General features: G+C 44.1%; 1 protein-coding gene across 4 annotated transcripts in view; it reads right to left on the bottom strand.

Annotated features, from left to right (window-relative positions):
* FGFR3 (fibroblast growth factor receptor 3) overlaps window positions 1–23,409 on the bottom strand; it is an 89,705-nt gene that overhangs the window by 22,903 nt on the left and 43,393 nt on the right. For all 4 annotated transcript variants that reach the window (XM_075930900.1, XM_075930899.1, XM_075930898.1 and 1 more), the window contains exons 4-7: window positions 22,030–22,083; window positions 9,351–9,520; window positions 4,507–4,630; window positions 3,871–4,061 (exon numbers count right to left, since the gene is read on the bottom strand). In XM_075930900.1, coding sequence (XP_075787015.1) covers window positions 3,871–4,061; window positions 4,507–4,630; window positions 9,351–9,520; window positions 22,030–22,083 — 539 coding nt within the window. The remainder of the gene's footprint in view (window positions 1–3,870; window positions 4,062–4,506; window positions 4,631–9,350; window positions 9,521–22,029; window positions 22,084–23,409) is intronic.

The raw sequence follows: 23,409 nt of genomic DNA on the forward strand, positions 1-23,409 counted from the left end.
CTGCTGCTTCATTATTTATAATTAAAGTCTATGTATTGATAGAGGGCACAGTTTATCCTGGGCTAACACTGTCCCTTGCTGGAGACTAGAATGAGGAATTTTCAATCCCCCTGACATGGATAACATTCCTCAGAGCATCCTGCTAATTCCTCCTACAGAATTATTTTTGTTCACAGATTTAGGCCCAGCTTTGAGGTAACTGATCCAGATGGCAGTTTGTTTTTGTCAAGCAATTTCAGAACAGATTCAAGTGTAGCCTTAAATGTAATTGAGAGATTGTGCTCCCCCAGCTCTGCATGCAGAGGGCAATCTTGACATGCAGCTTTTCCTTCCCTCCTGCATGAAAGGAGGCTAAGCTGCTTCCAATGTGCCATCTAACCCATATTCTGGATTCCGCAGAAGCCCCTCTGCTGAACCTGGGACTTGCCCAAGATCAAGAGATGGGGCAGCCTCATCACGTCCCTCGAATCCTGTCAAGATTACACTGGGGAGACTTATAACCAGGAATCTCTTTTAAGGCCACCACGGCTGGGGGGGTTCTTAACAGTATGATTCCAGCACAGCTGCATTGCTGGGGACTGAGATTTAAGCCACTGTCAGCTTTCACAAGGGCAGAACAAATTCTGCTCTATGACAGAATAGTGTGGGGGAAAGCTCCAAGAGGAGGGGGCACATTAGCTCCAAAATATTAGTGATTTACCTTATCTTTTAATATTTTAAAAACAAAAAATCATACAAAACTGAGAATGACAGCACCAAACCAAGGCCCATTAGCTGAGCACAATGATGCATCCTGAAATGGAAATTCTCGGAGCCCTGATGCCATAAACCACAGTTAACACTGCCAGACACAGTCACGATTAATCAGAAGTAGGGAAGATAAGTGTGCCGTTGCCATTAAATAAAAATAAAAATCACCCTTTTGTTTTCAAATGCCTGCCTGTACTTGTACTTTTAGGAAGGCATAACTCACTCTGTCCAAACAGGAGAAGGCATTTGGCAGTTCTAATAATCTAGCACCTCTGTCTCTCAGTGTCTAAAAATTATACGCTAGTTATACATGTCTTAGCCACAGCAATGTAGGATCAGGGGTTTGTTACACCATCTGCTGTTTGCACAACTTTGTGAGCTTCCAGAGGTAGCAGTACTTTATTCCACAAGGACCACATATGGAGCAAAAAAGACTACATTGAGTGGCGTGTTACAACACTTGATAGTTTGCTATGAAATCAATGGGAAATTAATATATACATATATTAAGCAAATCTTTATGCACAGCTAGTGTGGTGCCAAATACTGAAGAACTGTCTCCGACCATTTCTTCCAATGTGTTAGTTCAATCTGGGTAACGATTTCCAAGGCCTCTGGCTTCTATTATCATTTACTTGGCTGAGTTATAACAGTGTACATACTGTCTGATCGCTCTTTAACTTCACATGTAGGAAAAAAACGTGCCATGGAACTTACAATGAACTGACTAAAGGGACACTCTCGGGTTGACAACAAAGGGCCAAATTCTGATCTCTGGAGTAACTCCACTGAGCCCTATGTATTTTAAATGGATTTACACACTGCATCTTAGCAAACTGCAAAGGATTTTAAAAGTCTAATACACTTTTCACTGTTTACAGTTTTCTTTTTGCATTTGCTCAATCCAAGAAAATGGTGGACCAGTCAGTTTTAGCCTTGTTTGCTGTCCCTGGGCCATGTTCTTTCACAACACTGGAAGGCCTGCACTTGGTCCTGTTCAGCAGAGCACTTAGCACATGCTTAGCTTTAAGCATCAATGGGACTTCAGTGCTTAGCAGAGGAGGGATGCTCTCCTGAGTCTGGGCTCAAAAGAAGTGTTAACTGCATCATTGTCACTGGTCTGAGCAGAGACACAAGAAATCAGACTTACGGTCACATTCTTGTTCCCAGGCCCAAGTACCACACTGCTTTACACTGCTTTATGTAGGATGCAGGAGAGGTATGCACATATATGTAAAACTGATTTTTTTCTCAGCCATTTTAGGCCAAATTTCATCGGACAGCGTATCATTCATTATGATACGATCGTCACAAGTGGCATAACTTCCGCAACCATTTGCTTGCTCTTTATTTATCCAGGCTAATATACATAATAAGGTAAGCTCTGCCCGTTTCAGTTTTGGTCCAAACTGTGACATAACTGTTTCTGGACACTTCTAGTAAACAAAGAAACAAACGGGGAGCATCGTTTTTAATGACACAGTTGTGATATTTTACTGTCGAAAGGGACTTTTACAGCCAAATGTTCTTGCTTTGTGTGCCACTCAGAAAGGTCTTTTTTTTTTAAAGCAATCCCATCTGCCCAGATTACTCTCATTATCCTTCCCCTATAAACACTGGAACAATTATACAAGGGAAACTTGGAGTGCACACATGATGTGATTTAAACAATACTCCTTCTCTCCCCCCCCAGACCTGTAGTGTTGAACTGTTAATGCTGCTTGGGGCTTTGCTGTGTTTTAGAATTCCTGGTTCCAGTTTGTTTATGAGTGTCTAAAAAAAGTTTACTGTCTCCATTAAATGAGAACACCTAATCTTTGGGCTGAACTCTCAACGTAAGTGCAATATAGCTACAGGCAGCAATTTAATTTTTAGAAGAACAGAGGGAAGGAAAACCCATCCCCTGATTTGTCTCTCTCCTGGTTCTATACATTTAGGGCAAAATTTTCAGACGCAATCAAGAAACTAAGGAGCCTAAGATCATGTTCACACGTGACATAGGAGTTTGGGAGCTCAAGTCTCAATGAATTTTAATGAAACTTGAGCTCTTATGAGCGTAAACATCACTTTTGAAAATGCTACCCTTAATGACATTTATTTGCCCTCTCATCTATATACCTGTGGGTGGCTTAACATATAGTCAAATAATAGTGCCATCTGCAGAATGCTGTGTTCATCTCAGTCCACAGCTCTGAGCTCTCTGTATGCCTCCTCACCCCCAAAACACCAGCTATAAATTTTACCAATGAATCACCAGCACAGTAGTTAGTAATAACCAATGTGACTCTGACTGTGTGATAAGGCAAATGACTGTACATGTCCTCTGACAGTTTGGGGCAATACTTAACTGTAATTAACCTAACATGACTCTAGATATCATTGTTGCCTCCCATCAATTTAGGCACCAAAGCTTCAACTAGCTGCAAAAATATGATCTTAAAAAGGGAGAAAATGTAGTTCCTAACACAGCAAGACTTTGAACATAACCTGCTTTCTGCTTCTCTCTCTCTTTCTTTTTTCTGAAATGAAGACTTAATTAAAAACTGAACACTCAGTATAAACCATGGGCCAAACTTGGTTCTGCACAGAGGTCACTAAAGATTGGATTTGGGACCATATTTTTAAACACAAAAGAAAGGTTCCTTACCTGTATTATTAGTACAGTAAATTAATAGGGATGAACACTAAAAACAATCTACTTTACCCATTACAGATAAAATCTGGACCCCTCCTCCCAAAATCAGTGGCAAAATCCCTATTGACATCAGTGGTGGCAGGATTTTACTCAATCGATGTACATTTTCAGAAGGCCTCCTTATTTATGCTTTCAAACTTTGTGAGTGGTTGTTCTGAATAGGCACCTCTATCCCTGGATTAACTGAGGAGTCTGCACATTCACTGCCATGGAAGTAAGAGCATTCCCTAGTCCCAGAGTAACATGAAGACACGTAGCTTTCTAGCAATACTGCAACAGCATTTGACAATGGAGGGATCGTGGAGGGTAACATTTCTGGGAGTTCTTAAAATTCCTAATCAGTTCAGACGCCACTGAGATATTGAGACCAACACAGAGGAGGCATTATACTCCCCTGAACGAGAAAGCAAATGGTGTCTACCAACCTTGAGCACTGTGACATACGGAGTCCCATTGGATCCATATTTACTGCCGTTGACTTCCACATGTTTCAGCCACTGGATGTGAGGCTGGGCATCACTGTACACTTTGCAATGGAATTCAACATCACTCCCTACCACCACCGTCTGGTTGGCAGGCAGTCCTGCCTGGAGGATAGGCCGGTGGGGTGACCTTTCTGAAATGAAAAGGGGGAACCCATGTTTAACCTCTCTTCCCATTCCACATGTCCCTCTGTTGCTTTCAGCACCACCACCAATGTCTGCATGGAAGCAGTAGTTTAACTGCTTGCAGTAGGGCTCATTAAAAGCCCTGGAGGAGCAAACCCAGAGACCAGTGCTCTCTGCTTACCTGCACGAGGAGCTGCAGCATAGGCTTCCCAAACCATGCCCCAGTCAACATGCCTCAATCAAGTTCGTGACAGTGAAAAGGCTGGTCAGTGTCCCTGCCCCTTTGCTGCTTGAATTCTGGCTGAGTGCCAGCTAGGTATGCCATTATGTACCTGCAGCATCATTTCAGGGGGCAGGCTATGATGAAGCCCAAAAGCATTTTTGTACCTAAGACATCGAAGATTCACTTGACAACCGTGTATCAGAAGTTACAAGGAAGTAGAGAAATCTTACCTAATACATCTAGCTGGTAAGTGTGCCTAATGCTGCCATACTTGTTCTCCACAACGCATGTGTAATTTCCTCGGTCTGATGGGACCACACTCTCCATCACGAGGCTCCACTGCTGATGCCGTAGCTACAGAAAGGGGGGGCAAGCGCCAGCCATAAGACACCACCAGCTAATATTTCATTGGACCATTGCAAACAATGAACAAATGACCAAAGACAATTGGCCTCTGTCTTTTATTCACAGGCTTCTTCACATCCACTCTGCTAGTGTTGCAGGGACTGCAGCACATGTATAAATCTAATGCATGACCATTTTAAAGACATCATCACAGGACCTAACCACATCAGAGGCTCATACAGCAGCACGTCCACTAACGTGATCTATGCCATTAAGTGCTAGCAATGCCCCTCTGCCACGTACATTGGCCAAACTGGACAGTCTCTGCGACAAAGGATTAATGGACACAAATCAGATCTTCGAAAAGGTATCACACAGAAACCTGATGGGGAACACTTTAACTTGCCTGAGCACTCTCTAACAGATCTAAAAGTGACTATATTACAAAGCAATTCAAAAAACAGGCAGAGAGAGAAGTTGCAGAACATGCTTTCATTTACAGATTTGACACATGCGATCAAGGAATGAACAAAGACCTGAACTAGATGGGCTGCTACATTCTAGGGCTGTTAAATTATTTTAATTACTAATCAACTAGTCAATGGATTTTCCATCAACTAGTCGATTAGTTGATAAGTGGGGGAGCCACAGTGGGAGCTAACCGTGCTGCAACTCTACCTTTTAAATCTATTAAGAGCCAGCATCTGGGACGGATAGAGGCAGCAAGGGGCGGGGAAGTGACTAGTTGACTATCTGGTAAGCTTTTGCTTATCAGATAGTTGACTAGTCACTTACGTTGCTACTACATTCTATACCCTAATGACATCAAAAGCTAAGCACCAGGCACAAAAGCTAAGAACCAGGCCCACTCTCTTAGCCTCATTTAGCATGGACACTCTAATTGACAAGATTATTTTCCCTATTTTTTCCTTCTTTATCCCTCCTCATCCCCTCTCTTTCGCTGCAGGACTATTCATTGTTTTTTAAGTTTTTTTCATTTTAAAGACAATTTATGCTACAAACCTAATTGTAAAGGGGTCCTAACATAAGACTCCCGCCCAGTGAAGCAACTGGTTTTTTGGGACATTTTTTTTTTCTCATTTGTAGAGCACCTAGGGATCTTGGTCTACAACAAGAGCTCACATGTGCAATAGTAAAACAAATAATACATCATTGCATAGCTGCATATCCATGTTGTGCTTTTCTTTACAGAACTGAAAGAGGTTCAAAGGCATTTAATCAGATAGCACCACATAGTCCAGTCAACTGCGGTCCAGAGGTTAAATGGACTCCATGACTTTAAAGAACCACAACTCCCCTCCAAAATCCTTAACCTAACTTGTGTTACCAATATCTACTCTCCACCCACTAGGATGTTAAGGACTAGTCGATTATATGATAAGTAAATGCTTATTGGATAGTTGACAGACTAGTCTCTCTATAGTGACCTTCTCTCTATAGTGGATTGCATTACAGGCTTGACTCTGCACATTCCTCTTTATTCTTCTCTCGTAGGCATTTGTAAAACACCCATCTCTGTAGTATCTATGATCTGAATTCTGGTAAAGTTTGGCTCCAGATATGAAACACACGGCAGAGCTGTGTCATAAATCTGGACCCAAACACTCCAAACATCCAGCCATTTGCCTATTCTAGACAAAGTGCTCAACACCTTATTGCACGGGACTTAAGTTCTGGAGAAACGGGGTCTGAATACAGACTCAAACTGTGTCTCAGAGCCAGGTGCCTCATGTCACAGGTGTTTGGAAAGTTTTTTTAAAACAACAACTAAGGAAAAATAATACTCGAAAGCTAAGTCCAGACCCAAGGGATCACAAGGATGCTCCCAATTTTGGGCAGTTGCTGTTCTTGATAAACCATGAGAAACATGAAGTAACGTGGTGCAGACATTAATCAAATCAGTGAGATACTAGAAATCCCTCTGGTTTATTTGGTGTTGTCATTCTTGGCTCCTTGCAAGACAAACATTTGCAGACACACTTAAAAACTCAGCCTATGTTTGCTAGACTGGTATGCAAGCTGGTGCAATAGTCTGGGGAAGGGATAATCCTCAATCTCTCCCCCACCCGCTCCCCTATTCCCTTCTAGGGTCATTTAACACATACAGGCTTACAATATTATAGATTCCAGCAAGGATTTAACTATTAATTCTCTTTGGGAAATTTCATATAAGTCATATGAATTTCACTCCCCTGCCATTTAAGGATGAATTGTGCAGAATTTACTTCATCCATGTTTGGAAATCTTTTTCTATCCCCCCCCACCCCCACTTTTCAGTTTTGATGCACACTAGATGGTATCTACAGGCAAAAAAGAGATTAGAATGTGATATTTAAAAAAAAAAAATCCAGACTTCCATGATACAAGTTCCAGCTTAATTCTGCTGGCTGCAGATTTAAAAACAGCAAAGTCTAAAGTATTCTAAATTCTGGAGAAAAAGAGAAACAGGATATATTCGTGATTCTAGGCTTTGCAGGTTAATCCACTGGGCTCGATCCTTGGCTAGTATAAAATGTCCAAGCTCCACCAGCTGTCGATCTCTGGCCTAAATCCTGGGAGGGAAGCTCAATCGTACCTGAAGAGTTTAATTGTCAGTAAATAAAACAATGAGCTGATTTTTTACTTTCTAGTACAGATGCATACTGGCCTATTTACAATAGAAGAGAGTATCATAGCTCTAACAAGCTCAGGGGGAAAGAAACAGAGAAATGTCTCTGTACCTAGAGATTCTGAGAGATCTGTGCCTAGACAGACAGGGGGTTGAAACCAATATAACTGTAATGGGCCTCTCACTGTCTTTGATGGCTCTTTAAACATTTATTTATTGTTGGAAGGTCTCAATAAAGAAATAAAGCATGCTGGTGCAAGAGATGTTACTGTGAAGCAGAGGATAAAACTTTACTATCTAAACTCAAGCATAGATTCAAACCACAGAAAAGCAGGAAGTGGAATTACTTTTAACTTTAGGTTTAATTCTGCGATCATAATTTATTGCAGCTGTCATCACACATTTCTGTATGATGCCGTTAAAACTGCACACACAAGCCTGAAAGCAGTTTATGATGATCTGCACAGCATGTAATTAGTACAAAATGTTTGTGCTGCATTGGGTGACTTGGAACTGTTATCATCAGATGAGTTGCAGAGTACCACCTCTCTGATTCTCCTCACTTCTTAACTTCTCCAAAGATCAAGAACTGGCTGTGTAATCTTGTTCACAAACCACAATGTAATTTCAGTGCTGATAAGGAAGCTTCAAAGATTAAAGGGAAACAGTCATATTCAGCTTTTCGAGGAGCGCAGCCTGAGAGAAGAGGGAGGAAAACAGTGTGGAAAGAGATTTTTCTCCCTTGTGACTCTGTTGTGTTTATAACCATCCCACCAGCTATTCTATTCTACAAAATGGTAAACAGGAAGGCATGTGATATAGTACAAAGGGGATATAGGTGGAAGGGGGACACAAAAGCAACCAATTTTCCTGCTACGTTGCTGCCTTATTTTGATCTACAATTTCAATGTGGTGCAGAAACTGCTGGTTAGATAACTCATCTGGTCAGGCAATCATTTCGTGGGGTTTAGTGTCCGCGGACTTTGTAGACATCATGGATGCAATACCTTCGAAATCACACTGCCCACCTGCCCCTCTTTGGCATTACCCAGGGCAAAGGGGCTTCCATTGGTTCACAAGTCAGTCATTTACATCACATGAATGTTAATGATCCCAAACAGAACCCAGTCCCTTCAGGGCTTGCATTTAGGGACATCAGTGGTTAACTGGTTAACGGACAAGCCTCACCCATAACAGGTTTCAGTTAACTGTAGGGGCTGGAGCAGCTTCCCGCTTGCACTACAAAAGGGGCTGCGCCAGCTCCGTAGGCAGGGGCGGCTCTGGCCATCCACAGGTTACACGCTCACTCCCTGGGAGAGAGGCTTTGCTGCAGGTTCTGCAATATAAAGTTGATATAAAAGCTTTATACTGAAGAGCCAACAGCACGTGTAACCGCTAGGATTTTTTAGTGGTTAGATGGTTACATTTTTAAATGACTGTTTACATTCCTACTCCCGTTACGTGTCTGAGAGAGAGAGAGAGAGAGACACAGAGAGAGAGATGCTTAAGAGCTTAGTCCAGTGTCTGATCTCTGTTACATGGACGTATGCCAGGAATCTCTTTACTGATTTCGGTGGCATCACACTCTGGGTACACCCTTCTGTAATTTGGCTAAAACCTGTCTTTGTACCTTGGATCTAGTTATGGCGCCTCGCACAGCAATACTCCAGGACTTTTTTATTAGGTTCTTTTTTAAACAAAAAAAGACTAGAAACACACACAAATGCTCGGAGTTGGTCTACCCCCTAAACAGGCAGCAGCTAGTGTTAACACTTGAGCATCTGAACAATTATTATGCTCAAAAAGATTCCCATTCAGACACAGTCACTGTGGTTCATGATGACATACGCTGATCTCCTCCTCTCTCACTTCTGACAAAGTCGCCCGGGGTTATGAGCAATACTAAGTGAAACCCAATTTATACATAATTTAGGCAAAACATTTTGAGGACAAAAAAAGGTCATATGCCCTAATGCTCATGGAAATGCTCACTTGCCCTTCAGACTTGTTCAGTGAACACTAGAACCGACTGATCCGTCAATCATAGACCCAAGGATGAACAAACACAGCATGGTCAAGATCAGACCCTCAATGCCTTACTTTGATGCCCCCAATTCGATGCTCTCCCTTGAATTCTTTGCCATTTTTCAGCCAGTATATGGATGGGGTGGGGTTGCCTGCTGCAGGGCAACGGAAGCGAACGGTATTTGCAGCTGGTACAGCTAGCAGCTTCTTTTCCATCCTCTCTGAACGGGTCCAATAAGGAGCACCTGAGAAACGAGAGACAAAACAAACAGGCTTATTTCTGGGCTTCAGCATACCTGGAAGAAACTAAATTGCTCCCTATTTTAGTTAAGATGAATTACACTGAAATACTTTCCAGCCAAATAATTTTCACAAATACAACCATGCTGTCTACATACAAGACTTGTTTGCAGCCAGGTTCTGTTCTTGATAACACCAGTGTAAATCTAGAGGAACTCCAATGTAATCAACCATTGGAGTCATTCCAGATTAGGATCAGAATCTGGCCCTCAGACTCTACAAATGACAGCAGAATGCCAGCCAAGAACTGTGGGTGGCGGGAAGGTGCTGGGATTGCAAAAGAGTGATGATCGCCCAGCAATGAGTCAAGGTAAAGTAATGTTAGCAAAAGCACTGGAGGAGTTTGCCTGTAAATAAAGGGGAACGTGTCCCATGCCTGTTACAAAAAAGACAAAAACCAAACTTCATGTTTACATTCTTAAACTACAAGTGATCTCAGTTTTAAGGATTCATGTTACTTGTGAACAGGGATTAGTTTTAATACTGCTGTTAACACACGATACTTCTATAATTTGCCTTAAGTAGACAGCAATGATGCTTGGCACTTGCTACAACCATTACATATTAACTCCGAATTAAGGTAGTGGCAGAAAACTCATTACACTGGGGGTGGGGGGTGGGGGGGGGGTGCATAAAGAGTCTCCTGAGATGTGATTTCTGCCTAAGAAAATACTACGGGGTTGTATTTCTGGGTGGTTTTTACATCACCCTGTGGGCTACATTCTGATGCATCTGGCTCCCAGTAAACTCAAGGAGACGCAGGCAGGCAGAATTTGGCCCTTATGGCTTCCAGTGGTTGTGAGAAGAAAGAAAGGCTGGCAGCTACAACTAAGTCAATGGACTGCCAGCCCCAGAGATGCAGGGCATGCAAACCAGTTGTTACAAGAGGAAGACGTGTCTTTCACGCAGACAGGGGCTGATCCTGTGAGAATGGTGTCTGAGCACATCAAGGCCTTTAAACTCCTCAGTCTGTCTCATCGGCAGGATAACAGCCTCACTTCTTTCCATGGCTAACCTGCCCCAAACCAGCGAAGTGGCTTAGGAGCCTGCATTTCAAATGCAAAATCACCCAGGTCCCACTGGAAAAAAAAATCAAGGATTTTCACTGTTCCAACATCTTGCTGCCAGCCATAATGAATTTCAATGACACTGGAAATTAATGGGATTTTTAAAGTGTTACTCAATCTCCTCTCCTTTTTTAAAGCCTTGTCTCCACTGACTTTTTGGCCTCATTTTTTCCTGCCATTACTAAAAATTGCAGACACCCGGGTGGGAACATTAGCACGGACAATGCACCATCTGCCATTTAGACACAGTCATGCCTGGAAATTCTGTGAAATGGATTAGACAACATGGGGTAACAAGCCAATGTGTTCCTGGAGATCTGTCCACATTAGGGCTCTAACCACTGAGTTTAATGCTATGATCTGTCACAACTTGATTGTAGGCCACTTCATAGCCCTGTGCCTCAGTTTCTCATCTGTGAAATGCAGGGTGAACATCATTGGCATTTGAGAGGCACTACAGTGCTCAGAGCCACACAGGTACACAGACCAGTTGGCATTAAGATTTGGATGGACGTAGCCTCACAGTGACTTGTACATCCTCTTGTAGGAGATTATCCCAGTCCCAAATCACCTCGCAGGCATCTACACTGACATGTTTCAGACTGCAGCACAATAAATGAGTACCGTCAATTCTCACACAGCAGGAGGGTGCCATGCTACTCTCTTTTATTTTTCTCAGCTCCAGTGCGTAATCAAGGCTTGCTGTGGCAGAGCAGCCGTGGGTCAATAGTAAATCGCAGCTACCGTCCAATGGATTAGAAACTACCTACTGCGTGCGTGTGCGTGTCAGCTCTGAGAAATGCTGCCACTTAGGCTTTCATTCCTATTAAAGCCCTCAATAATTCTGGGCCTTTGCCCAGTTTTGTATCTTTCTTAAGGAACCAGGGTGTGCCCAGACTATAATCGCTGTAACTTCATGCTTTGCTTAGTTCTGCAAGCTTGATTGAAGGGGACAGATCCTTAGCTGCTGTAAACTGTTACAGCTCCAGTGAAGTCACTATGTGTGGCTATATTTTATATCCCATATGTGGACCCAAAATGTAGCACATACAAAAAGTGCCACTTTTATTAGCCAGGTAAACTACTCTAGGCTTCATATTTCTTCTTCTGAGGTCTCAGAACATCTCAGAAACATGCCTGTATTAAACTGGCTGGATGATTTTGAAGCTACAAGTGCCCACGTCTAACTTGGAAAGTCCTTGCCTCTTGCTGATTCTTAATTCAGCATTTCATTTTAATTCCAGGCAAAACTTTTAAGCGCTGTGGAATCCCCTGGAACCCACACCTAAAACTGAGAGTTATTTTTTCCTCTGTTAAATTACCAGTTTATTCCTCCCCAGCACAGACTGATTATTTACATAGGTTTAGTGCGTCATGTTTCTACTTGTTTCTAGAAAAACAAAAACAGAGTTGATCTTACATCATAGAGCCCGACCTGCCCTATCTTTACCAGCACATCAAATGCCTGAGGTCATTTTTTCCTGATCTGGATGCTGGAGTTTATCTGGTCTGAGCTACAAGAACTTGCTTGCAAATGCCTCAAGCACTTGCATCACCTAGCCTGCAAAGCTTTGCCCAATAGGAGAAAGGAGGGGACAGGATTAATTAGCAAGCACTTTCTTCTACAACCTTGTGCTGGGAGCATCACCGTATCCACATCTCTATATGCCACCCCAAAAGAAAGTTGCCCAAGACACTATGCTTGCACAATGTCACCAGATTTTAGCAAGCACAGCAGGAATGGAAGTGCCAACTTCCCTGGCTCTCCTGGAGAGGTGCTAACCTCACTGTTAACAGTGAGTCCAGGACTCAGGCATTCAAGGATGGGAGAATGCCCTTTGCACCCTCTTCATCTTTATGTGCATCCATGAAGGGTTGGGAACAATTAAGCATGTAAGGTGAGCTTCCTGGACTCAAATGGGACAAGAAATTCATCCTCACTCTTGAGGATGCGGTTTGGTAGTGTGAACACTCGCCTATTTCGAAATAACGGGTTATTCTGAAATAACTCCCCAGTGTAGACATGCCCTAAGAGCCCTCACGATCTAATCCGACTGCCAACTTTCTCCTACCGGACATAGCTTTCCAAGGCCAGCAGCACTGTGATCACACAATCTGACTTGTATAACACAAGCCACAGAACTTCCCCAAAATAATTCCTCGTGCAGATCTTTAGAAAGATAACCCTAACCTGGTTTCAGAAATGATCAGGGAGGGAGAATCCACGATGGCTCTGGGTAAATTGTGCACTCAAGCAGCCACTCAAGAGAGATTCCAATGCTGCCCAGCTGATTAGCAGGGCACCCACAGTTAGGTTCTTTGTTTCTACAAGTGGTGCACATTCGCACATGCCTCAGTGCACATAAAACATTTATTCTGTACATGGATGGAAAAGACTTGAGGGAACACTGGCTTGCGGATTCAAGGGCCCAAGGAATTGGCAAGCAAGTTCTTACAATATAGGCTACGTAAACTGCACCAACCAGCATGCAATTGTAGCATCTGCAAACGTAAGACACAAATTCCGTGTCGCTGTAGCTGCCCTGCCTTGCTGAAAAGCCATCAGGTTGTGGGAAGGAGGTGGAAGCTGTAGACTCAGGAAAGCACATCTCTATTTGCAGAGAACAGCTGTATTGTTTGCACTGCTCTCAACTCTAATTTGTTTTAATGCTTCATCAACCAGACTACAGACCACATGGACCCAAATATTTCAACAGCCTTTCAACCGCTGTAATCATGAAGAATGAGTATTAAGGGCCTGATTCTGCCCTCATATATGCATAAAGCGCACTTGTTGACGCCAGTGTGAGCTGTTTATGCAAATCAGAAGTCAGAATCTGGTCCTACCAGCAAAATAACCCTCCTTTCACCTAGTGTTTTAATATTACAGGATTAGGTCACAGCCTGAATTGCGGGAGATCGGGACCGCAGACTACCAAACCCAAATGTTTGGGGGACCAGTAACATTTTATTTGCATATTTGCGTGCTCCAACAGCGGAGGGGTGAGTGGGGGGGTGCGAGGCGGAGGCTGTAGCGCCCTGGAAGCCAGCTGCTGTGCAGCAGCTCAGGGGGTCAGGGTGTACACTAGCCATGGCACCCAGAGCTGCTGCAAACAGCTGGCTTCAGCTCCGGCAGCCACCATAGCCCGGCAGCCAGTGGTTCAGAATGCTGATCTAGAGAATGGCACGGATGGATCTGGCATCTAGGTTTACACCAGCTTAAGGCTTTGGCTCAGTCACCTGGTAGCAACACTTGGTTCACATCATCATTGTATATCGGTCTCACATGATATTCTTATTGATAAACTAGGCAAATATAACTTAGATAGGGCCACGATAAGGTGGGTGCATAATTGGCTGGATAACCGTAGTCAGAGAGTTGTTGTTAATGCTTCTAAATCCTGCTGGAAAGGGATAACAAGTGGAGTTCCTCAAGGGTCTGTTTTGGGACCCGTACTGTTCAATATCTTCATCAATGATGTAGATATTGGGATAGAGAGTACGCTTAAGTTTGCAGATGATACCAAACTGGGTGGGGTTGCAACTTCTTTGGAGGATAGGGACATAATTCAAAATGACCTTAGCAAGTTAGAGAAATGGTCAGAGGTAAACAGGATGAGGTTTAATAAAGAGAAATGCAAAGTGCTCCACTTAGGAAGGAACAATCAGTTCCATACATACAAGATGGGAAGCGACTGTCTAGGAAGGAGCATGGCGGAAAGGGATCTAGGGATCATAGTGGACCACAAGTTGAATATGAGTCAACAGTGTGATGCTGTTGCAAAAAAAGCAAATATGATTCTAGGTTGTATCAACAGGTGTGTTGTAAGCAAAACTCGTGAAGTCATTCTGCAGCTCTACTCTGCACTAGTTAGGCCTCAGCTGGAGTACTGTGTCCAGTTCTGGGCGCCACATTTCAAGAAAGATGTGGAGAAATTGGAAAGGGTACAGAGAAGAGCGACAAGAATGATTAAAGGTTTAGAGAACATGACCTATGAAGCCAGGCTTCATGAACTGGGCTTGTTTAGTTTGGAAAAAAGAAGATTAAGGGGGGACATGATAGCGGTTTTCAAATATCTAAAAGGGTGTCACAAGGAGGAAGGAGAAAATTGGTTCCTCTTGGTTTCTGGGGACAGGATAAGGAGTAATGGGCTTAAAGTGCAGCAGGGGAGGTTTAGATTGGACATTAGGAAAAAATTCCTAACTGTCAGGGTGGTCAAATATTGGAATAAATTGCCAAGGGAGGTGGTGGAATCTCCCTCTCTGGAGATATTTAAGAACAGGTTAGATAGACATCTGTCAGGGATGGTGTAGACGGAGCTTGGTCCTGCCTTGAGGGCGGGGGGCTGGACTCGATGACCTCTCGAGGTCCCTTCCAGTCCTATTATTCTATGATTAACTGTGTTGTAACTAGACTGGGGACAACCTGGCTACAACCAGCTCCCCTGCAGAGTCCACAGGCATGACAGGGAGAAGGCCTAAGTAGCAGATCACATGGCAGCTGCAAGCTTATTCGCAACAGCCCAGAGGAATGAACAGGGGTTTGCCAGCTTTGTGGGGCCTTGATCCTCCAGCTGCTGACTTCCTTTATTTCAGGTGCACAATATCTGCTTAGTGTATTTGTGCAGAGATACCAAATTTTTAAAGAAGTGCATGGAGTCATCCCTTAATTGACATGTTTGCTGCTCCTGGAGTTCCGAGTGCCAGCTAAAAGGCTTGAAAGTAGGGATGCCAGATTGTTTCAACAAAAATACCGGACACACTTGACATTACATCACAATCTACATTACATCTTATTTAGAAAATACCGGTCATTTATACTTTCTCATTTATATTTTCTCAATTTGTTTCCCCGAACAGAAAGCTCAAATGCTGGACTGTCCGGTTCAAATCGGACACCTGGCAACCCTACAGGACAGGCCAAAGTTCAGCTCTGAACTTCCCAAGCAAAAGGCACTGCAGCCAGATCAATGTTCACTTTCAAGTGAGTTAGGATTTCATGAGAGAAGTTCAGGTTACATCAGTCACTGACAGCTAGGGTTGCCAGGTGTCCGGTTTTGAACCGGACAGTCCGGTACTTGAGCTTTCTGTCCAGGGAAACAAGTTGAGAAAATACTGGACATATAAAGATCTGGTATTTTCTAATTAAGTACGTTTTATTATTATTATGAATATCAGTACATAGTTGCATAATGCCTGGCTGGCAGACATGCTCATATTGCGTGAGTGTGTCTACCAGTCAGGCAGCACACAACTACGCAGTGGAGAGGAGAGGAGGGGGGGAGGATGGAATCTTGGGGGCTGGACTCACCCATGCACCCCGCTAGGACCATGCTTCCTGTTGGCTGGCTCCTTCCCCCGATCTCCCCCAGCCAACTCTGCTTCCCGCCAGCTGTCCTTCCATCTCACCCCCTCTTCCCCCCGATTTCCCCTGGCCAGTCCCACTCCCCCCAAACTTCCTCCAGGCCACCCCACACCCCCATCTGAGATCAAGTGTGTCCGGTATTTTTTTGAAATAATCTGGTAACCCTACTGACAACAAACACAGCCCCTGAAATCAGAGGATATTTTATGGCTGGACACAGCAGGGAGCAGGATTGGGCCCTTAAAGCTCACAAGGCAAAGGAGGGAGTGCTGTGGCAGGAGCAGGAGCAGACCCACAGTGATTACACTAATTGCTCTATTCCACATGACTGCACTTTCATAAAAGGGTCTCTAAAATCTTGGGATCTCCCATGCTGAAGTCCCACCCTGGTGTAATTTGGAAACAGCTAGTCAGGCTTGGACAGAGAATAAATATCTATGGCAGTGTCCTACTTAAAGTGTGTTCATTCTTGCTCTCCAGGGAAGCTAACAGAATGACAGTATGTTTAGTTTAACATGCATGTGGATTGCTTTTAATTTTTTTGGGAGAAAAACACTGCTAAGTTTCCTGTGAAATGCAAATCATAAACTCCTGTGAGTGCAAATACATGCAGTAAATCTACATGCACTGATGTGAGAAATGGAACTGCAAATATTATCTAGATCCTTTCCAATAATCAGATGCTAAACCTAATGATTCACTTTATTTGTTAAAGATTCTTACCACCTATCCTATTTGAATGACCAATTATAGAAAGAGGAGCAATACTTGGAATAATTAATGTAGCTGAGCACTCATTTAACAATTAGGCCTTGCCAGGAAATTCTGCACCAGACTGGAAAGTCTAATTGTGTAATTTCCCCAGCTGACGCCTCTGAGTACACAGTCAGATTTAATTGGAGATTACTGTTGGTTCTTTGAAGGTGCTTGGGCTAGCCAGCAGGGAGTTCTAATAAATAGATAAAATAGGAGAGATGGGAGAGGAGGGCCTGAAAGAAGAGTTTGGTTTTAGAACCAGAACAGTTGTAGATATCTTAGGTGCTGCACAACAGATCACAATTTGTAATTTGTTGCAGCAAATCTGTGATTCGCTTTAAAAGTTACAGATGATAGTTCCATGTGCTTTTTTTTTTAAAGTGGGGTTCACCTCCAATTTCATTGTTAAGAGCAGAGGATTAGAAGAAGATGAAAGTAGCAGAGAACTCCACGAATATGTATTGCCTCAGCGTTCTGCAGGGTTTCTGCATTGTGTGTCCTGAGACTCTTTGCTTCATTTCCACCACCAATATTTCCAGCCCCAATAATTCAAAAAATTACAAGCCAGACTCCAAAAGCTCATGAGATTGGCTTAAAAACCACAACATTAACAAAAGCACACTCTTGGGGTGAGGTGGATGTTCTATTTCCCTTCTCATCCTGGAACCCTCAGAGGATCACATTTCAAGCTTTTTCTCTGCAGCCATGAGAGCTAGAAAGACTATTTAAAAAACAAAATCAGAAGGAAGTAAGCTGAGAGTCTCACAATCACATGAATTCAGGAACTGGCGTGTTAAGACAATCCCCCGCATTGTGAGACTCCTGATACAATCGTGGACTGATAATTAAAGGCCACAATATTCTCCTCCCTGTGGGGAAAGCCTGAGAGTGTGTTGGGGAGGAAGAAACTCCACCAGATTCCCATCGAGGTCTCTTCCGTCAGGCAAGTTCCTATGGAAGGGCCAAGGACAAAGGTGGGCAAAAGGGCCTCCGTGGACCAGATCCTTGCTTCCTTTGCCCCTTCATAGTGCCACGTGCTCCTCGCAGGGCAGGAGGCGGCTTCCTGAGCTCCTCCGCCCCCGGACTCTGATTGGCCTGGGGGGCAGGGGAATGTGCCAAGCCTCTTCCAGAGCACGGGTGCCTAGTAGGGTTGCCAGATCGTTTCAACAAAAATACCAGGCACACTTGACATTACATCACAATCTACATTACATCTTTATTTAGAAAATACCAGACATTTATACTCTCTCAATTTATTTCCCGAACAGAAAGCTCAAATACTCCACTGTCTGGTTCAAAACCGGATACCTGGCAACCCTAGTGCCTAGTGGGAAGAGGGGGCAAAACGGCTCTCCTACCCTATTATGGTCTGGGGGTAGGGCTGCCCCGTACCTTCCTGTTAAGGGTTGCCAGGTGTCTGGTATTGACCCGGACAGTCTGCTATTTTCGCCTCCTGTCCAGTAAAAAAAAATTCAGAAAATACTGGACACCTAAAATGCCCGGTATTTCCTCCCCCCCCCCGCCAGGAGGCGAAAATACCGGACACCTAGCAACCCTATGACACACTCAGAAACCGCCCTTCCTCCCTCGCTTGCCTGGTTCCACAGGGGCTTATCTTGTGGCTAAAACAGGAAAACAAAATGGCTGCCACCAAAAAACCATGCTGATTTTTTTTTTGGCTTAATAACTGCTGTCGGGGGTCTCTTTCTTTTTCCTCAACAACTTTGGTCTCTCCCCCCCCCCCAATAATTTCCCCCCGGTGTTTTTTTGGTGGGGGAGGGGGATGTTCGGTATTTTGGGTTAAATCATCTGGCAACCCTACTTCCTGTAAGGCCCCGCCCCTTCCTGTTTAGGCCCAGGGCTACTTCACAAATTTTTGAAGTGGCCCCCGGGCAAAAATTATTGCCCACCCCGGCCAAGGACTTGCCTCCTACATCATATGCATCCCTCCCAATCCGTGTAGTTCTCCAGAGCTCTACAAGAGGCATAGGACCATTTAGGAAGAAACCCTGGGCTTTGGTAGGGAACGCTACTCCAGCTTTGGTTGCAGGAGTCTGAGAGACTGAAGGAAGAGATAATCATCCCAGCCTGGCTCCTTTTCAGACATGCACATATAGAAGGTTTCTGTTAATAGTCACCATGGTTTTCACTGGCACATACATACTGCTGCCAATTGCTTTTTGCCAGCAAGAAGTGTGGGGCTCAGAACTGCACACTAGGAATGTGTCCTGGTAACTGGTTACCTGATAAGCATCATCCTCATCCTTACCAGGTAATGCTTACTGGTTAACTGGTGCCTGGGATCAGCCCTCCACCTGTGGTGCACTGCCAAAGCCAGCAGCCCTCTGGGCTGGGGCTGCTCCAGCCAGGCTGGGCCCATCCACTGCCCTACCGATTAAATGGGATTTTACATGTCTACTGCACACAAGAGCCTAGGATGAAGTACTCAGAATACATTGCCCTGGGAGTTAGGGAAGAGACCTAAATGATCAAAATGTATCACAGATGGTCCATGACATGGCTTCCATTTATGCAATAAACCAAGAACACTGGACAAAGATTAACTGATGGGTCTGCCCAAGTCTGGTGGAAAAAGCACTTTCATGTTGCCACAAGCCACATGATTTTACAGCTCTCTGTTTTGGCACACTGGCCTAACTGACCATTGTATAACCAAAGAGAATCCAGTTCTTCATGGCAAGGCCTTCATGTAAATCTAGCGGTTACCTTCTGCTCTAAAAAAAGAAGCCTATTAGTCAAGGAGACCCAGAATGTAAGCTATACATATAGGGGGCAAAATGTGTGGTTTTTCTTTTTAAGTTAAGAAAAAATTTTCCTTTTGTAATTCTACCCAGCATGTGTTTTGTGACACCTGCTGCTAAGAGATGAAGCCATTTACTATAAGCCACATTTTTTATATATATATTAGCAAAGAACAATAAATTGTGTTAAATCAGGCGTTTCTCTAAGTTAGGGCCAAATCCTGAGTAGTGCTAATGACTTGCTACACTTCCACTGCCTTCTACAGGCATTAAAAGGTGCTGAGTGCTAGTTGGCAGATGCTGGTTACCTTGGAGGATCAGGCCCTAAATGAGCAGGTAATAGAAAGCCACAAACTGCTGCCGATGGCTTAGCTGGTACAATAACCCCCCAATTGCTGTTTACCTCTTGCAAGACACAGTACAGATTTATTACAGGGACAGACCTGTTTCAGAGATCTAATGCTGTAGGTAGGAGAAATGTTCTAGTCATACTGAATATCTGCCAAGGTACATAGCTGATTTAGAGTTCAAATACAAGACATTTATTTATTAACAACATACACACACAGTTTGCCTTGCAGAAATATAAAGTGCATAATAACACACAAAACTAACACCTCTGAAGCATGTAATGATCCAGATTAATGGAACTGCAAGTAACAAGCACCAGGATTGAAAGAGCCTTACTGAAAAAAGAAAACAATGTGAGGCTAATGTTTGGGTCTGATTTCACCAGGAGTAGGAGAAGGTGTCGATTCAAATGAGTTGTTTATACAGGCAGTCCCCGGGTTACGTACAAGATAGGGACTGTAGGTTTGTTCTTAAGTTGAATCTGTATGTAAGTCGGAACTGGCAACCAGATTCAGCCGCTAATTAAACTGATCAGTTTCAACAGCGGCTGAATCTGGACGCCAGTTCCGACTTACATACAGATTCAACTTAAGAACCCCAGGCATCCCCAAGTCAGCTGCTGCTGAAACTGATCAGCAGCTGATTCCAGGAAGCCCGGGGCAGGGGCTTCCTGTAGTCAGCCACTGGTCAGTTTCAGCAGCGGCTGACTTGGGGACGCCTGGGGCAGAGCAGCTTGGGTGCTGCTGGGTTGGTCCAGTAGCGCCGCCGCTCCTCGGCGCTACTGGACCAACCCAGCAGCACCCAAGCTGCTCTGCCCCAGGCGTCCTGATTCAGCCGCTGCTGAAACTGACCAGCAGTGGCTGAATCAGGACGCCTGGGGCAGAGCAGCTGGGGTGCTGCCGGGTTGGTCCAGTAGCGCCCAGAGCGGCGCTACAGGACCAACCGGCAGCGCCCCAGCTACTGTACCACAGGCGTCCGGAGCAAAGCCGCGGAGCACGGGGGCAGCGGGACAGCCCAGACGCGCCGTGGCTGTCCTGCTGCCCTCGGGCTCCGCGGCTTTGCTCTGCTTTGCTCCCCCGTCTCCCTGGTCGGCAGCTTTGCTCTGCTTTGTCTGGGCTGTCCGCTGCCCGCGTGTTCCGCCACTTTGCTCCCCGTCCCCCTGGTCTGCAGACCAGGGAGACGGGGAGCAAAGCAAAGCCACGGAGCACGCAGGCAGCGGACAGCCCAGACGCGTCTGGGCTGTCCGCTGCCCGCGTGCTCCGCCGCTTTGCTTCCTCTCCCTGGTCTGCTGGAGACCAGGGAGACGGGCCCCGTTCGTAACTGCGGATCCGACATAAGTCGGATCCGCGTAACTCGGGGACTGCCTGTACTTATGATATCAATGATTCTTGCCAATGGTTGCGCCTTCCCACAACAAGCTAGCTAGTAAAGAAAAAAAGCATTAAACTAGTGTAAAAAAAAATACAGATGCAGATTCTACATTGATGCAAAATCAGTATAGCAACACACACACACACATAAAATCAGTATAGCATTACACACACACACATATATAGGAAGAAGGAGTTTGCCTAAACTGAAATACAAGGACAGGTTTAATACTATAGTTCAAGTGATACCCATCAAATCTATGTAGACTATTAGAAGGTCACCATCACCCTTGTATTAGAATATAAATATTAAGACCTTATAATAAATCATTTTATGACCTTCATTTATGACCTTCTAGATCACACATTATTATGGTGGCTAGGTATCAAATCTAGGGGAATTCTTATTTCCAATGCTACAGGCGATCACCTTTAACTCTGAATGAGATAAGATACCTCCATGGCACATTTCAAAAGACAGTTGATGCATTTGTGTTTTACAGGCAGGGAAACTGAGGAAGGGAGCTGCTGTCCCTTGTCCAAGGTCATTAAATGAGTTTGCAGCACAGACTGGACAAGAGCTCAGGTCTGCTGAGTGCATGATTGTGTCCTATGCACCTAGCTGCACAGTTCCCTATGTACATTCTAGAAATCTTCTGTTTTGAATAATAATTGTTATATGTGCTATATTGTAATAAAACGAACACAACACCTTCCTGAGTAGAAATGGGATGAACAATCTCTTTAAAGAAACAGTCTATGAATTCAAGAAAAAGCCATTACCTGTGTCTTCAGACTCATCATCATCATCTTCATCATCACCTGATGATGGAGAATCTTGGAAGAGAAGAAAAAAAAGTCACTTGTTGTGCTGCTACTATCAGCAACACTATTTCAGTTTTCCATTTTCTTGATCCCACTACCAAAAACAGTAGATCAAACTCAACCATTTTCTCACACCACTATGGAGCAGACTCTCAGGAGGCAGCCTCCTCCATGTGCGAAACGCTGCCCCTTTGTGTCCCCCCACTCCCCCACTCTCCACAACTGCATGTTTGGGCACAAGTGAGAGGAGTTTCACATTTGTCCAAAAAGGGATCTATCACTTCTGCGTAATGGAGACTGATGGACAAATCCCATAGCTGTGTGCATGCCAAAACGGAGTAGCTGACTGAACACTAGGCCCTGTGTGTCTCACAAACTGCAGGGTCTATTTGTGAGGATTCTTTTTATTATTTTTTTTGCAGAACCTAAGATTTCATCCAAGAGAATAAAAGGAGGAGCTCCTCCTTTTCACTACTATAGCCTTTCCCATGCAGAAGGATCCAAGCAGGAGAAGCGTGAATTGTTTCTCTCAATCTTGTGAAGCCCTGAGCTTGCAAAGACTTACTGGCCTGCTTAATATTACTGAAACAAATAGTCTTGCTGATGTCATATTGCTATGGGTGTATTGAATGGTGCATTAAATTAAACATGTGTGTTAAGTCTGTGAAGGCTTAAGATGACCACAGGTTGAACATCTCTAGTCTGGTACCCTCAGGGCTTGACTAGTACCATAACAGGAGATCTGTATTGTCTAACAGCATTACCAACACTTCTGCTGCTTACTGGGCTCTTAGAAAAGATTTAGGATAAATTAGAGCTAAATGACAACACAGAACACTGAGAGCCAGGATTAGTGGCTGTAAACAAACTTTATGGGACCACAGAAAACTTGGCCACAACCATGATAAATGGTCATCTGGCTAATTAAAATCATGCCAAATCATGGATATTGCCGGACCAGAGAGTGCCAGACTTGAGAAGCTCAGCCTGTAGTGAACTAGTGTAATGATGAAACCAGAAGAGTCACTCAATTACATTTTATTTCCTTTCCATTTCGCACATTTTTCCTGACACGTTTTTCTCCAGAGAAGGTATTTCCAGTAACGTTCTTGGGATCTGGAAACTGAGTATTACAAAGGGGAAGATACCTCAGATAGAAAGATACAGAACCCTGCCATGTTACTCTGACACACAACTGCAACATGGTGCATTCATTAACAGCCAGGAGAGATGGGACAGGTCTACACTATAAATTTACATCAGCACAGCTGCACCACTATCGCATATTAGGTAAACAGGTCTAAGAGGGGCAGTTGTGTTCATCTGTATCCGTAATCA

Source organism: Pelodiscus sinensis, chromosome 5, assembly GCF_049634645.1.
Source record: "Pelodiscus sinensis isolate JC-2024 chromosome 5, ASM4963464v1, whole genome shotgun sequence".
Lineage (NCBI taxonomy): Eukaryota > Metazoa > Chordata > Testudines > Trionychidae > Pelodiscus > Pelodiscus sinensis.